General features: G+C 56.0%; 1 protein-coding gene across 1 annotated transcript; it reads right to left on the reverse strand.

Moving 5' to 3' along the window:
- Positions 1-5,288: 5,288 nt before the first annotated feature.
- On the reverse strand, positions 5,289-16,041 carry SLC4A1 (solute carrier family 4 member 1 (Diego blood group)). The gene is made up of 19 exons (XM_063081037.1): positions 16,027-16,041; positions 15,811-15,901; positions 14,714-14,775; positions 13,764-13,944; positions 13,529-13,664; positions 12,976-13,099; positions 12,736-12,820; positions 12,431-12,612; positions 11,692-11,902; positions 11,281-11,493; positions 10,956-11,104; positions 10,669-10,863; positions 9,528-9,701; positions 8,983-9,072; positions 8,293-8,459; positions 7,575-7,828; positions 6,434-6,603; positions 6,176-6,349; positions 5,289-5,369 (listed from the first exon to the last, which is right to left on the reverse strand). Exons 1-19 carry the CDS (start codon positions 16,039-16,041, stop codon positions 5,289-5,291), a joined length of 2,754 nt encoding a protein of 917 aa, XP_062937107.1.
- Between the last annotated feature and the right edge of the window lie 223 nt (positions 16,042-16,264).

Below are 16,264 nucleotides of genomic sequence, written 5' to 3' on the forward strand. Positions count from 1 at the left end.
AGCCACAGTGTCTCAGTTGGTCACAGCGGGGTGTTTTAACACCAAGGTCAAGGGTTTGGATCCCCATACCAGCCAGCTGGCAAAAAAAAAAAAAAAGCCACAGTGAAAAGAGGAACCAAAAGAACATAATGCTGACTGTGTATAGAAATATATACACCCAACAAACCACATGTAAAGAGATATTTTGAGATAACTTAGGAAATTTGACTAATGGATTAGATAGTAGATGATGCCAAGGTATTACTGCTGATTTTATTGCGTGTTAAGATGGCATTGTGAGGCCGGCCCGTGGCTCACTTGGGAGAGTGCGGTGCTGACAACACCAAGGCCACGGGTTCGGATCCCTATATAGGGATGGCCGGTTAGCTCACTTGGAAGAGCGTGGTGCTGACAACACCAAGTCAAGGGTTAAGATCCCCTTACCGGTCATCTTTAAAAAAAAAAAAAAAAAAAAAAAAAGAAGGCATTGTGGCTAGGTAAGAAAAATGTTTAATGTCGGGGGGCTACATAGCTAAGGAATATAGGGGTGAAATGGCGTGAAGTCTGGGATTTCCTTTAAAAGTATTTCGTTCAGCAAAGAAAAAAGGAGAAAATAAAGCAAATGTATTTCAGGCAAAGATTTATGCAAGATTTCAAGGCAAAATCTTGACAGTTTTTGAATCTGAGAGGTGAGTATATTGAGATTCATTTGTTCTATTGTCCCTACTTTTGTGTGTGTATTAAAATTTATCTAATAAAATTTAAAACAGTAATGATACATATTTTCAAGAACATGTTCAGATAAAAAGATACACACTAAACAAGTTAGAGTGGTTGAATAAAATAGGAGCAGGCAATGAGGACAAAGGAGAAGGGAGAAAGGAAGGAACAGATGGAAGGAGGGAGTGAGGGAGGGAGAAGGGGTAATGATCGTCTGCCTTGCACTCAGGAGAATGATTCACTTAACCCTCTGTCCCGAAGGCCACGAAAAGAAGAAAAAAGAGTATTTTGATATCCCCTATAGCTCTACCACTGTGGAATTTTATTTTTTCTGCCCCAGCCTTGAAACCTTATTTCTGTGCATGCCATACGTACCTGCATGGCTGTCACCATGACGGATACATCACTTTGTGCCTTGCTTGATTAAGGAACAGTAATGAATTTTTGCCTACTAAATGCCAGCACCCGACTAGGACCTTGAGGTACGTGATGTTATTTTATCCTCGCAGGAACACTGTGAGAGGTAAGTATCATTATCTCCATCTTACAGACATGTTTAACCGAGCCCAAAGGTTAGGATATTTGCCTGACTCACAAAGCTGGTGTTCCAAATACCTTGGCCTTTATGGCCCAGGATCATGTGATGGCACCAAGTTGATCCGATAGCTTCTTCAAAAATATCCTTTTATTTATTTATTTATTTATTTATTTTTAAGATGACCGGTAAGGGGATCTCAACCCTTGGCTTGGTGTTGTCAGCACCACACTCACCCAGTGAGTGAACCGGCCATCTCTATATAGGATCCGAACCCGTGGCCTTGGTGTTATCAGCCCCACACTCTCCCGAGTGAGCCACGGGCCGGCCCCCAAAAATATCCTTTTAAAGGCTGGCCTAGTGGTCCTTTATATTGACTTAGGGTAATTTACTGTAATTTACTAACTGCTGTCCTATTTCTGAGTATTTAGGCTCTTTCTAGATTTTTGCTTTCATAGATAGCCCTGCAAAGTATGTTCAGGGACAGAGCTTTCTGATTCCTTTGAATTATTCCCTTACCAGGGTGGGGTTACTTTGTGTTCACACACAAGGGTGGACCATATTACAGCAGCTAATTCACATTGAGGTAGTTTTCATGAACAAATAACCAGGAATTCAAACCTCAGGGACTGTGAAGTAGTGCGTGTTGGAGATTGGGCAGGGGCAGGGCATGTATGAGGGGCAGGAAGTGAGGGGGAGTGAGGCCTCCGACCAGGCAGGAGGTTGGATCCTGGTGGATGCCCATTTTTCTAATGCCTTCCTGGTTCAAGCTGTTTGAGGTCTGAGGTGCAAGAGAAATTAGGCAGGCAGCAGTCCAGCAGCCCCCTCTTGCCCAGATACCCTGTCCCGATCACCAGGCCCCCCTCCACGGCATCAAGAAGGCCTCAGAATCTTCTCTAAGTGGGTGGGAGGGGTGGAATGGGCGAGGCAGAGGTCTGAGGTCTACACACCCTCGACCCCCTCCCCTAGTCCTCTCTTGACCTAAGGCCAAGCTTCCCACAACTGCTTCGTGCATACAGATCACCTGGGGAGTGTGATTAAAATGCAGATTCTTATCGATCAGTTCTGGGGCAGGGCCTGAGATTCTGCATTTCTAGCAAGCTCCCTAGTAATGGTGACGCTACTGGTCCTCGAGCCACACTGAGGAGCAATGCGCTAAGGATTCTGGCCAGGGTCCCAGCTTTGCCTGCTGCTTGAGTTCCAGGTCCTGTCTCAGAATTGAGATAAAAACTTGCAGAGGGGGCTTAAGCCTTAGTAGGGGCAGGAACCTGTCCCCCAGATCAAGGCAGCACTTGTTTCCTTAAGTCCAGATACGATGCGCTGTTTTCTCCCTCAGGAGAGGGGAAGGATCTGCAAGGAAGAATGGGCCCAGCAGGAAACTGAGGTCCAGGGAGTGACTGGCTTGTCCAGGGCCACACAGCCTGCCTGTGGGAGGGCGCTGGCACACCCTTGGCCTGAGCCCTCTGCAGGCCTGTCTCATAGCCTGGCTTCCGGTGCATGGAGGTGGGGAATGGCGGTCTAGCAAGCCCTGGGGACAGGGCCAATTCTGTGGGGACACAGCAGCTGCTGTGTGTGGGAGGTGGGCACTGGGACCACTCTCCCTGGGGCCAAGAAGGTGGACACTGGGACCACTCTCCCTGGGGCCAAGTAGCTCTCCCACCCTTTGGCAGCTGCCCCGCCAGCCTAGGAAGGGTCAGCTGGGGACAGGCAGTAAGTAAATATAGATCCAGGGAAGGAAGCCAGGCAGCCTAGCCCTGTGCTGACCTCTTGCTAAACGGCTGCAGAGGGTGGGGAGGGATGACATCCTGGCACCCTCTTCTCCAAGAGTGGATGACACTTGGCCCATCAGCTCCCTAGAATTGCTGAAAGTGGTTGGGAACAGAGGACGGAGTCAACAAAGGGGACCGGGGTGAGGACAAGTAGAAAGCTGGTCAAGAGATGCTGTTCCTGTGTGACCTAGGGCAAGTCATGTTCCTTCTCTGGGCCTCCCTTCTCTGGTGATCTCTCTCAAAGGCGCTGTCTAGCTTGTTGAGTCCAGGGTAAGGGGCTGACTCGTCCAAATGGACTTGAGAGTCCACAAATACAAGAGGCAGGGGACAAGGTCCCCTTACAGCTCCTCTCCCCATCCCCACGGGCCTTGCTTGTTCGAGAGAGAAAGGAGGTGTCCGGAGCATAAACTCATCTCCTCTGGCTCTCCCATGCACTCGTGGGTGCTGGACCCCTCCACCCTAGGGCTCAGGGCCACCCCCAGCCTGGCCCTCCTTGGCCCCTGTGGCTGCTGCCTTGCACTGGCCCCACACAGTGCACGCAGTGCACACCCGGTCCAGCCAAGACCTCTTTGACCACCAACTCTGGGAAGGGGAAATTAAGCAAGGCAGGCACTCCAACACAGACACATTTATTGGCAAAACCTATTCCCAAGCATTAGGTGGAAGAGCGCTAGCAGAGTGGGTGACTTTTTTTCACTTTCCTTAGCAATGTTCAAGGAGCAGGGGGAGGGAGAGACAGGGACATCGCAATCAGAATGACGATTCCAGCAGCTCCCCCTCCAAAGCAGGCTCTGCGCTAAGCAAGGGCTTTGCTCTCCCAGTCTCATTTAATCCTTACAACAACCCTACGAGGTAGGTACCATTATCGTCCCCATTTTATAGATGAGGAAACTGAGGCATAGAACAGTGAAGTAAGTGGAGGGAGGTGGGTGTCAACCTTCAGGGATGCCCTGAGAGCTTCCTTCTCCCATCAGGAACCCACAGTGTCCTCTCTTTTTAAAAAAAATTTTAAATTTTTAAATTTTGTTTGTTTTCTCCTTTCCTTTCTGGCACTCGGGGATTCTCAGCTTCTCCCATCTCTTACCACTTGCAGCTCTTTCAACTCTTTTCATATTTTTGATTTGTAAGAAAATAGATTTTGCCCATGTTCTGGAGAGCCTGCTGTCTCCTATCCCAATTGTTTAAATCTGGGTTCTCCCTAAGATTCGGTTTGGATGGGATGGGAACGGTGGTCTCTAATGGAGGGCCTGGGAGTGTTTATGAAGCCAAAGTAAAAAAGCAAGTGGGAGCTGTTAGAAAATACACAATTAATAAATTACAAACCTACCTTCCCACCCTCCTCCCATCCCCATCCAACTAGAACAGACTGTGCAGTTGCCCCCCACCCCCACCCCAGGGCAGGCTCTTGTCTCAGTCCCCTCTGTGTCCACAGGGTCCAGGGCCTTCAGTAAATATCTGTGGAATGAAGGAGCGCTTGCAGGGAGGGAGCAAGCAGTTAGGAGCCCTGGGTCCCAGTCCCTGTTGTATCCTCACCTGCACTTGCCCTCACCAGGACACCTCCTTCTGGCCCAGAGAAGAGGGTCTCAAGGTAGGGTTTGGGAGCAGAGGAGGAAAGGAAGGAGTCAGTGGGGACATTTCTGAGTCAGTCTAGGAAGGTGGATGACTGACAGGGGACAGAACTCTGGCCTCAAAGGCCTGGTTCAAATTCCAACTGTATGGTTCAGGAGCTGTGTGACCTTGGGCAGGCCAGAAAGAGATGAGGACTACTGTGGAATAGTCCTTTCAGAGTTTATAAAGACCTTTTTCACATTTATCTTTGGTCCTCAGAAGCCATCCTGTAAAGAGGGTATTGTTATCAATATACCAATTTTACAGAAGAGGAAACAGAGGCTGGAGAGGTCAAGGGACTTGCCCAAGGTCACACAGCAAGCAGGAACTTGAACCCCCCCACACACCTTTGCTTCTTGCTCACGTCTGTGCCATGAAGAGGTGGGCTCAGATCTTGGCCTTCCAGCACAGATCCCCACGTGGCAATGTGACAGCAGGAGGGACTGTGAGCCAATCCCCTAAAGTGGGCCCCATTGGCCATCTCCAGCCAGAAAAGCCAGCCCACCCTTTGTGGAACACTCCTTTTCTAGATACCCCTTTGTTCCCAACCCACAGCCCTGGGGCCGCAGCTGCTGCCCCAGGAGGGGCCTGGGAGTCTGTGAGGTGCCCATGAACTTCTGCTTTTCCCGGAAGGGTGGGGAAGTGGAGTGGGGGTGGGGTGGGGTGGGGCACACCCCTCACACAGGCATAGGCACTTCATCATATTCATCCCGACCTTCCTCCTCATCAAGGGTCACCTTGACATCATCGGCATCCAGCTGGACAGGAAGGAGAGGGAGTGAGAGACTTCAGGGCCAGATGAAACCCCCATCTCCTGTGCTTGGAGGGGCCTCTGCTCCAGAGAGTTAGAAGAGGGTCTGAACCTCGGACAAGTCCTGTCCTGTCCCCCCAGCCTCTAAGGTTGGTCAACATGAGTGGCTTTCAAGCTGGCGGATTAATTCAGTTGGTCAGAGCTCGGTGTTATAACACCAAGGTCAAGAATTCCTGCACTATGGGGCAGCCGCCAAAAGAAAAAAAAAAGAGCAGCTTTCAAGAGGTGAGGAGCCCCTGGGTGGGGAGCTGGGACTCCCCAGAGGAGGGCCTACCCAGGGTGAGCAGGGGACCCCTTAACCAGGGCAGCCCCACAGTGACCTGTGTCCTGTTGAAGAAGAATTTTATTAGAGGAGCAACTCTGTCCAAAATGATTTGGAAGAGCACAGGACAAGCCACTCAGGGGTGGGGACAGCTCATGTGGAGCACATCCTGTGTGCCTCTTGATGTTTTCACCAGCCCTGTCATTCTCCCTACCTCTACAGGTGAGGAAAATGGAGGCACAGAGAAATGAAGCCACTTGCTCCATATCACATGCTGGGACACGGCAGGCCAGGATTTGGACCAGAGACCCAGACCTTAGCGACCACGCTCTCCTGCCTTCCCTGGTTCTGAGACCCATCCCCACATCCTCCCAGCTCTTCTGATGCCCCCTCCCTGCCCCCAGCTCTGGGGTCCTGCCCCTAGGCTCTCCCCTCTGCAGGCTGCCCTCTCTGTGCCCTCCCTCCTGGCCCAGGCCTAGGCAGCCACTCACACACTGGAGCTCCAGTTTCCTGAAGATGAGTGGCAGCAGGAAGCGTCGCAGGGGCACAGTGAGGATGAGGATAAAGGGCAGGGCCAGTGAGGCAGGCGTGGACTTCACCACCCACAGCACTACCAGGCAAATGATCTGGATGCATGTGAACAGGTGCATGCGCCAGGTCTTCACCTGCAGGCAGAGCTGGGGTCAGTGCCTGCCCTGCCCCAGCACCCCCACCCCCCCTGGGGCTAGGCAGCTGGGAGGGTCCTGTACCCGCTTGACGTAGGGCACATCCGGGTGGAACTTGGGTGGCTTGAACAGAAGCAAGATGCGGTCAAAGAGCTGGATGCCACTGAGGGATGTGACCCCCATGTAGAGGAAGATGCCAAACAGCACAGCCAGGGGGATGCGGGACAGGATGGGCTCCATGAGGATAGACAGGCCTGCGGGAGAAATGCACACTCTCAGCTTCCGGTCACCCGGGGGATCAGCGCCAGCAGGGGCCAGGCCCATATCTAGGGCTGGGGAATGAAACCACAGGTGACATATGGAGCCTTTTCTATGGGTCCTCTTTTTCTTTTTCTTTTTTTTTGGTGGCTAGCCAATATGAGGATCCGAACCCATGACCTTGGTGTTATAAGGCTGCACTCTAACCAGGAGAATTAACCGGCCAGACTATGGGTTAGCCCCATTTTACGGATGAGGAAACAGGCTCAGAGAGGTGAATAACCTGCCTAAGGCCACACAGCTAGCAGGAAGTCAAACTTCTGCCTGCCTGGCTTAAGCCCACTTCCTTAACCTAGTCGGGGTCACGGGTCAGAGAAACCCACCTTTCTCCTCACTCCAGCCCAGAAGGCTTCCATCACCTTCCACCTATCCAAATCCTAGCCTTTCTCCAAGTAACATCAACTTTGCTTCCTTTAAGAAACTTCCCTGACCTCTCCATCAGTGACCATGGCTCTGCCCACCGCGAACACAGCTGCACTCTCGGCTGCTCCAGAGCTCCAGCTGACCCCAGTGACCCTCTGTCTACGCCCCACCCCCCAGACTGTGCCTGGAGCGTAACCTTACATCATTCTGAGAGCAGCTGGGCTGGAAGAGAACTTGGGACAGCTAATAAGCTTTCTATCTGTGCAAACAGGGAAACTGAGGCTCAGAGACAAGGAGGGTACCAAGTTAGCAGCAGGGCTGCCCTGGAACCCACGGTTCATTGAACTTCTGATGCCCACCCTACTGCCTTGGCGTTTCCTCTAGGAGTCCCTCCTGTGCATAACTGATGCTAGGGAGCTGTGGGCAGTGGGTGTGTGGGCACCTGGATCCTGTGGGGGGAGACTGGAGGGGACACTGGATCCTGAGGGGCAGGGGCAGGGCAGGGGCAGGAGGGTGGAGGAGAGCGTGGCCAGTGCTCACTCACCCACGAGTACAGAGACCAGGAGCCCACTGATCCGCTGCTCCTTGACACCCTGGATCTGGGCTGCAGCCCCTGGGGTGCTGGCCTTGCCCATGACAGTGAGGGCGTTGGTGTGGGTGACAGAACGCACGGTGGTGGCACTGAGCCAGGGCATCCCAAAGAGCGCAGCCACCCCGCCCATGCCCACCACCAGCAGCAGGTCCAGGTGGAAGCCGGAGCCCTTGATCAGCTTGCGCTCAGGTTTGCTGACAATCAGCCTGGGGGCGGGGGCAGGTCTGGGGTAAGCAGGGCTCTCCCGCACCCCACCCCTCTGTCCCCTCCTTCGTCCCCCCTCAGTTTTGCCTTCTGTGCCCATCCCCTTTTGAGTTCCTTGCTGCCCTCCCTGCCACCCCATCTTGAGAATCCAGACCCAAAGAGCAGAAATGTCTCCAGAACCTCCACAGCAAATGAAGCTTAAGCCTTAGGGGACTTTGCTTGTACAGGCCCCTTCCAAGACCCAGTACATAATCTGATAGTCTTCATTTTGCATTATTTTTCTTTAAAAGGGCTCTCCAAATGATACAACTTCAGGTCCCACAAAACCCAGATCTGCCCTGACCATGGATCTGTCCTGCTAGGCGGCAGTGCTACAGGTCCCGCTGAGCAGCTGAGCACGTGCACGCGCCCGCCTCTCCTCCCTGCCTCGGGCCCTCCCTGGCCCAGTCCCCACCCTGGCTCTTACGTGGTGATCTGAGACTCCAGGAATATGAGGATGAAGACCAGCAGAGCTGGCAGGGCGGAGGCAAACATCATCCAGATAGGGAAGTCTTTATACAAGCCGAGTGGGTGGATGACCCAGCCCCGGGCTGAGGAGTTGGACACCTTGAGGCCATCCGGCACGGAGAGTTTCTATGGGAGGGGGCAGCCGGTTGTGAACGCCAGGGGCAGGGGGAGCTAGGTCCTGGGGCTCAGGGAGTTGGGCTGGGGGCACTTGGAGACTTTCTTATATTCAGTACCTGCTCTGTGCCCAGTCACTGCACTAACCCCTTGCCATGCAACTTCTCATCCCCAACTTTACAGATGAGGAAACAGAATCAGAGAAGTTATGTAGCTTGCCCCACATCACACAGCTATTTGGTGGCAGAGCTGACATTCATACCCAAATCTACCTGACTCCAGAGCAGACTCCTTCCTACGGCTATGGCTTAAGGAGTAAAGGGGGCAGCCTGACCTAGCCCCTCGCTTTGGCTAGAGGGGTCCTGTGAAGCTGTGGGGCTCCCGGGGGTGGCCAGGATGGGGTAGAGGTACTTCTAGCTGGCTTCAGGTTGGAGGGAGCTGTTGTGGGGAGGGAGCTTCCTGGGGGAAGGAAGTGAGAACCTGTGGCAGGGTGGGGGGGTGTCATGGGGTTTTGAAGGCTGGAAGGAGGGGTCACCTGGGTGTAGGTGGTCTGGATGGAGAAATCCACTAGGACCATGATCAAGATGGAGATGGGGACCCCGAAGTCCCCGATGATCCGACGCAGCTGGGGGCAAGTGAAGGGACCGGTGGTCAGTGTCCAGTTGCTCCTCACCTCCCGCCACCCACTTGTTCCCCCTCCTGCCCCACGCTCACCTAGGGGGCCCTGCTCGTTCCAGGAAAGCCATCAGCATCTAATGCACTGTCCTGTACCTCCACTATACCTGCCTCTTTTTATCTTCCCCTGGCCCAGCCCCACCCCTGGCCCCACAGCTTCTCTGCCCTGGCTCAAGAACTCTCCCTGGTTCCACACTGGCTTCTCAGGCTGGACATGCTAAGGGAGATGGGCTTACCTGCAGAGGGAAGCCCTGGGTGAGGAGCGGGTCAGAGAGGCTTGGGAATTAGGAATAGGAATCCAGGATAAGAACCAAGCTAAGGGCACTGGGGAAGCGAGTGGCGGGTGGGGGTTTTGGACTGGGATAGAGCAGTGTAGGCAAAGACAGGCGGGGAGGGTGGGCTAACCTTTCCGGGGAAGTAGGAGCTGTTTTTGAACTTGCGCAACATCATGGCGAAGAAGAAGGTGCCAGCCATGAGCACGAGGGAGAGGAGGGCTGTGTTGGGCAGGGGGGCCTGAGGTTTGGATGTAATCATCACATTGGAGTCATAATGTTTCTGCAGTGGATGGTCCTGGAAGATCTGCAGCAGAAAACCAAGGCATCCTGTTCTCTTTCAGCCTTGGCTTGGCTGGAAAGTATCAGTTAAACCTACCGAGCACTATCATCCGTCCGTCCACCATTCATCCATCCATCCACCCATCCATCGATCTATCACCCATCGTCCATCCATCTATCCATCCATCCATTCTCCATTCATCCCTCATCCGTCCATGTGACTATCCATATTCTTCCTCCACTGACATGGTAACAGGGGCAATGGGATTCTACACTGGTTTTCTGGAATGAAGACCACATGAAGCTTGGCGGAGGAGGGCCACGGAGGCAGTGAGTAGATGTGTGTGCACACATGTGCAGCCAGGGCCTGAAAGGCGTGAGAAGGCTGGAGGGGAAGACACGATTGCCAAGGAGCTTTCTAAAAATGGCTTAAATGATCTTAAGACAGAAAGACCTACCAACCAGCAGAACCAAGGGAAGACATACGAATACAGTGTCTACGCTTTATCCATCCAAAATGCAGATGCAGAGACAGGCATAAACTAAGATGACAGGAGACAAGCTAAGGAGGCAGGGCGCTCCATCGGCAGGCCCTGGAGTCCTTGAGATCAAGTACAGGACAGAGAGTGCGGATCTGCAGAACCTCCCGAGCCCCCACTGCCCTCACCATGCATTCAGTTTCCCACGCTCAGTCTCAAACACATAGTTGCCTTATTCACATCATTTTCTGGTCATGAACACGGACAAGTGCACACAGAGGTGCCCTCTCATGCGCAGTCACTCTGCACATCATGGCAAGAATGCTGGGCCACAGGCAGCAGGTGTCAACACGTGTGTGGTCACAGTCCATACAGCTGCACAGTCACACGGTTATGTACACAGGTGGAAACTCAGCCACACAAATGCTGCACAGACACGTGTACAATGACACATGCAGTCACGTGGTCTTGTACACAGTCTCACACGTGCATTAACGTCCCACGGGCCCTCACCTTTATCAGCTTGGAGAAGGTCTCATAGATGAAGATGAGGGAGATGAGGAAGGAGAAGATCTCCTGGGTGTAGCGGGAGATGAAGCGGACCAGGAGACTGCCCTCAAAGGCCACCACCAGCGCCACCAGCAGGATGAGCCAGAAGCCGATCCACGCGCGGCCCACGATGTACTCCAGCTGGTGTGTCTCGCAGAACTGCAGGGCCGTCCGAGGGGGTGAGGTCAGACAGGCGGGGCTGGGGGTCAGGCGCGGGGTCAGGGTCAGGGCGGGGTCAGGGTCAGAGCTACCGAGAAGAAGGCTTCCTCAAACACCAGCAGCGGTCCTGAGAAGCCAACCACGAGCAACGGCTGAGCCCCCAGCAGTGTGAAGAGGACGCCCTGCACTGCAGTAGAGATGAGCAGCTCTGACACCCCCATCTGGTTCCCGGTCTTTTCTCCTGCGGGTAGAAGACACGGTGAGTCAAGGTTAGGAGATCTTTTCCAGGGGCCAACAGAGCAAGACATGGGCAGGCTGATACAGATGTCCAGAGGGTCGGATCGAGTCAAAAGTCAGGGCCGAGGCAGAAGCCCGAGGGTCAAGGGTGAGAGTTAGAGGGACAGGCATGGCACTGACCCAGGAGGCCACCAAAAGTAATGGCAGGTGACAGGGCAGCAAAGTAGATGAAGATGACGGCAGCCAGGACCTGGGGGCTGAACGCGTCAGTGATGTCACTCAGGTAGTGGCGGTAGCGGCGCCGGACGTCACGTACGAGGCCTCCAAAGAGCCTGCCTGTTCGCTGCAGAGGGTCATCTGGAACACCAGGGCTCCCTGGGCCCCCATTCAAATCTGTGGTGGAGGATAGGACCATGGTCAGAGGGGGTGAGGGGGTTATCATCTGATGGGAATGGGGTGGCCAAGGAGGCTGGGAGGCATGGGCACAAGGAGAGGTGACAGAGGGGTATTTGATGGGAAGAGGGGAGGTTTATTGGGGTGTCTGAGGGTTACTGGGGGCTCAGAAAACCGTGGCTCGGGCAGGGCAGGTACCTAGGCCCTTGTAGAAGGTGGGGTCTGGCTTGGCAGGGCTGGGCAGGTAGCGCCTCCGAAGCAGCTCCCTTTGCACGGGCACCAGACTGAGCAGGGCCTGCTCAGAGGGGACGTCTGTGGGGGGCAGCACCAGGCTGCTGTCCAGAAAGCCCTCCAGGGAGCGCACTAGCTCTCCCCGGCTCTGCGCTAGGTAGGCATCTGTGCGGAACACCTGGGGGCAGGAGAGAGGGTCAGGGCTCCCTGAACCTGCTGAGCGAAAGGACCCAGGAGCCACAGTCAGGGCCTCCAGGGACGAGAACCCTCTCGTCCAGCTCCCGCTGCTAGAGACTGCTTTTCCTGCCCCTCCCACCCGACTCCTACTAAGAAGTGGCTCTGGGGAGACAGACAGGGGCCCTGGGTGGGGAAAGGAGGAGGAGCTGAAGCAAACTCGGTGGGTTAGGCAGGTCAGTTGGAACTAGAGCAGACTAGGCCAGACCAAGCCAGACCTAACCAGGTAAGAGCGAGCCAGACTAGACCAGCCAGGCCAGAGCCATCGAGACTAGCCAGATCCAACAGAGCTAGGTCAGACTACACGCACCTGGACCACCCCTGGCCAGACAGAAGCAGCTGGATTAGACTGAATGGGTCAAACTAGTGAACCTAAAGTAACCTGGGCCAGTCCAGACGGGGAATGGGCCTCAGCTCCCACCTGCTGCCACCCGGCTCCCTGGCTCCCCCAGCCCTTGCCAGCCCTCCTCACCCTCTCTGACATGAGGGTGGCAGCAGCCCGACCAAGCTGGGTGTAGTCGGTGTGGGGGGCCTCGGGTCCCAGCAACACGAAGAGGAAGCGCACAGGCAGGGGCAGCTCCAGGGCCTCCAGCGCTGCTGGCTCCTTCAGCCGCACGAAGCCCAGAACCAGCCGCTCCAGGAAGGCAGCGCGGCCTGTGGCGGGATGAGGGGGTCAGGCCAAGAGAGGGGACACTGGGGTCCAGGCTGAGGGAAAGGCAGGCTGGGCCAGAAGTGGAGAGAGTGCAGGGGTGAGGGGGTGGAGACACCAGCTCTTACCCACTAGCACCAGCGTGGCCTCTGAATCCGGGGGAATCTTCTCCTGAATTCCAGATGTTGAGCGCTCTTCCGAGCCCCCCTCTCCCTGTGGGAAGGAGGGTGGCAGGGGAGTCCTCAGGCCCCTCTGGACTTGGGGGACCTCAGCATCCAGCCCCTTCCTCCCCTTCCCCTTCTCGCTCCTAACCGTGTGGGGGTTGGGGACTTTCCAGCTGTCCCTACACGCCCCTGGCGCAGCCTCACCTGCACACAGAAGAGCTGTGTCTCCAGTGAGGGGCTTTGGGGAAGCAGAGGCTGTGAAGGATCCCCAGAGCGCGCCATGACTGTGGGCTTCACAGCCCCCAGGGCCTCCAGGTCTCCAGCGTGGCTGCAGGACACACAGGGGACACGGGCTGAGTAAGTTGTTCAGGCTGGACTGTCAGCATAATGGAGACAAGTGGTGGGAGGGATCAAGGGGAGACCTCGAGTGGGACTTGCCAGAAACCAGACCAGAGAGACCGTGCGGTGGAAGGAGAATCAGAGCCTCCTCTCACCGGACTCTGTGGAGGTTAAGTGGGTGGCCTCTGTCTGGAATGACCAGGTGGGATCAAAATAATGGATGGAGGAAAGGGCCTCAAGGGTTTTTCCGATGAGCATGAGACATGGTCACCCCTTGAGAGGCATCAGAGGTGGGAGCCATAGCAGAGGAAAAGTGGGCCCCCTCTTGGTGGGGGAGGGGCCATCTGGACCCCAGGGGAGACCATGAAGCAGGTGGGCCCGTTGGGAGTGGAGTCCAGTCCCCGGCTGGCAGGGGTACCTGTGTTTGAGCAGCAGGGCCCGGAGCAGCTCATCTCGGTCCTCGGGCCGGATCTGCTCCTCGTAGATAAACCTGTCCAGCAGCTGGTTGGCCACCCCAGCCAGGGAGGTCTCTGACAGGTCCAGAAGGACAGTACCTGCAAGCAGTGGAGGGGTCAGCTAGGCGGCTGGACTGGGCCCCTCCAAAGAGCCTCCCATGCAGGGGTCACCCATATGAGGGACCCAGCGGGACTCACCCTTGGCAAAGACTCTCTGCAGCTCCAGGAGGCTCCAGAAGGTGAGGTAAGACAGGTGCGGGCGGCCCCAGGCCCCGTCCTCCCCCAGGTTCTCCTCTAGTCGCACCCAGCGTGCCGCTTCCATCCATTGCAGCTCCTGGTTCTTCTCGTCCATCACCAGTTCCTGCAGCTCCACGTAGACCTGCAGCGCCCCAGGTCTGAGTTAGCCCATCAGGCCCTGGGCAGGGCCATGGGGACGTGGGAATCCCGGGGCCTAGTGGGCACCCTGCAGGTCTCAAGACATGCTTGTAAAAGGCCCAGGGCCCTGGGCCCTGAGCTCAGAGCACAGGGAGATGCTCGAGAGTCGTGTAGGTATGGCCCACACCACCGACTCCATCCCCCAACTTCCTGACCAGGTCCTCACCCCATTTCAGAAGGTGTTTGGAGAACCTCTGGGCTAAAAGGGGTTCTGGAGTGCCTCTTGGGAGGGAAAGGAGGGGAAAGTTGGGGACTGGAGTCATTGGGTCTGTCTCCTGCTTCCAAGACTGTTGACTGGGTGTGTGGCTCATGGCCTTGGGCCCAGGTGGTCACTCCCGGGGCCACAGCAGAGGGCAGGCCCAAGTTCCTAACCAGCTTGGCATCCAGCAGAGACCTGGGAGGCCTGGGCAGAGGAGAGTGTGTATTTAATTCTGTGCTTCTCCACTGAATACCTGACAGGCCACCAGGGCGTGAAGTCTTGGACACTCAGACCCCAGGAGCCCAAGGAGCTCCCAGAAGAGAGCCCCGGTCTCCCCCACAGTGGGGGCGTCCTCTTCCCTTCCTCTTGTTTCCCAGGTCTCCCGCTCCTCTGCCTCATTGTGGGGTCTCCCCCACCTAAGCCGCCTCTGTCCCTTTGCTCCTCCTTCCCTGGTAGAATGGTGGGTCCCAGAGGCAGTGTGGAAAAGAGAATTGGGGGAGGCTGGGGTCCTCACCTCGTGAGTGCCTGGGTACGATGTGGCGTGGTAGTCTGTGGCTGTTGGCTCGGTGTGGTGAGCTGAAAACCCGAAGGCTGGTTAGTGTTGTCCCCTGATGACACCACCCCCCGCCGCCGAGGCCCTTCTGCACCACCCACTGTGAGTGTCAGAGACCCAGGTGAGGGGGTGCCCACACATCGCCCCTGGGCTGGGGTCCTGGTGCCCGTATGCCACCCTGCCACTCAGTGGCATGTGGCTCCACATGCCTGTTCTGGGCCACGCCTGGCTCTGTCACTCCCATTTGAGCCCTACTGAGGACCCCTGAGACTCAGCCAGGGAGGCCTAGCCCCTCCATGGTGAAGGGAAGGGGCTTCTCCAAGGTGACTGGAGAGTCCTGAATAGCAATTTTCAGGAGCACCCCAGGGTCTCCTTCCTCCCCTGTCCGTTCTGGGACTGGATCCCTTCTCTTCCCACCTGCCTCAACAAGCCCGCCAGCCCGGTAGCTTCTCAGTGCCTCCAAGTCGAGCTCCAGGCGCGGGCACCAGGGTGGGATGCGCTGCTTATATTCCCCGCCCCCAGCCCTCATGTCCCAGAGGCACCTCTACTTCAATAGCAATTGCTGGCACTTAAGTCCTGTTGACAGTAAACAGGCCCCTGCCTGGGGCTCCCCATCTAAGACCTTGGACAGGCCAAGGAATGTGGTGCCAGTTCCTGAGGTCTCTCTGCCCAGGGGGGTCCCCAAAGGCCCCCCATTTCTCAGGCCCCCAAGACAGAATGATGTTCCCAGAACAGGCCCAGTGCCTGGCCTAGAAGTTGGCGTTGGATGGGCAGGGATGGGCTCATGCCCTTGTCCCAAATGGGCCTGGCTGCCCTCTCACACATTGAAGGGGCACTGGATGGGTGACTGGCCCTGCTGCCCCCACCCCCACTCACCTCCTGTGATCATTTTAAACAAAACTCTGTTTATCCTTCGATCAGCCAGGATTGTGGGGAGAACTGGCACTGGGGCTGGGGGTGGCCATGGTGGAGAAGGGGAAAGGACAAGTTCCCCTACCTGCTGGCCCTGTCTGGGGCTCAGCAGCTCATCCCGGCAGAGGGAGAGAGAAAAAGCTCACCTTCTGGCTCCTCCACCTGGAGCACGGGGTCACCGGGGTCTTCATATTCTTCTGGCTCTAGAATCTCTTCCAGCACGTCTTCGAAATCCTCCTGTGGGAAGCGGCCACCAAGGCTGGGCTGTGAGGGCCTCCTCCAGCCTCCGTGAAGCTAGGAGTCCAGGGCTGGGTCCCCAGAGCCCCCAGGCAGGAGCCCTGCAGATGCCAGGAAAGACCTACCTGCAAGTCCCCCATGGCGCTGTCTTGACTGTTCAATTGTCCCCTGGGATCCGAGCCCCCAGCATAACCTGCACGGTGGGTCCCTGTAGAGGAGGGGCATAGGCTGAGTGAGGCACAGGGCATCCTGGGGTCTCCTGGTCCTCCCCCAGAAGGGGCTGCATTTCAGGGAAGGGAGACCCCAGTGTTGGGACATAGTGGGGATCAGAGGCAGGAAGTAGGGGTGGGGTGGGGAAGAGCT

The sequence above is a fragment of the Cynocephalus volans genome, chromosome 16 (assembly GCF_027409185.1).
Source record: "Cynocephalus volans isolate mCynVol1 chromosome 16, mCynVol1.pri, whole genome shotgun sequence".
NCBI lineage: Eukaryota > Metazoa > Chordata > Mammalia > Dermoptera > Cynocephalidae > Cynocephalus > Cynocephalus volans.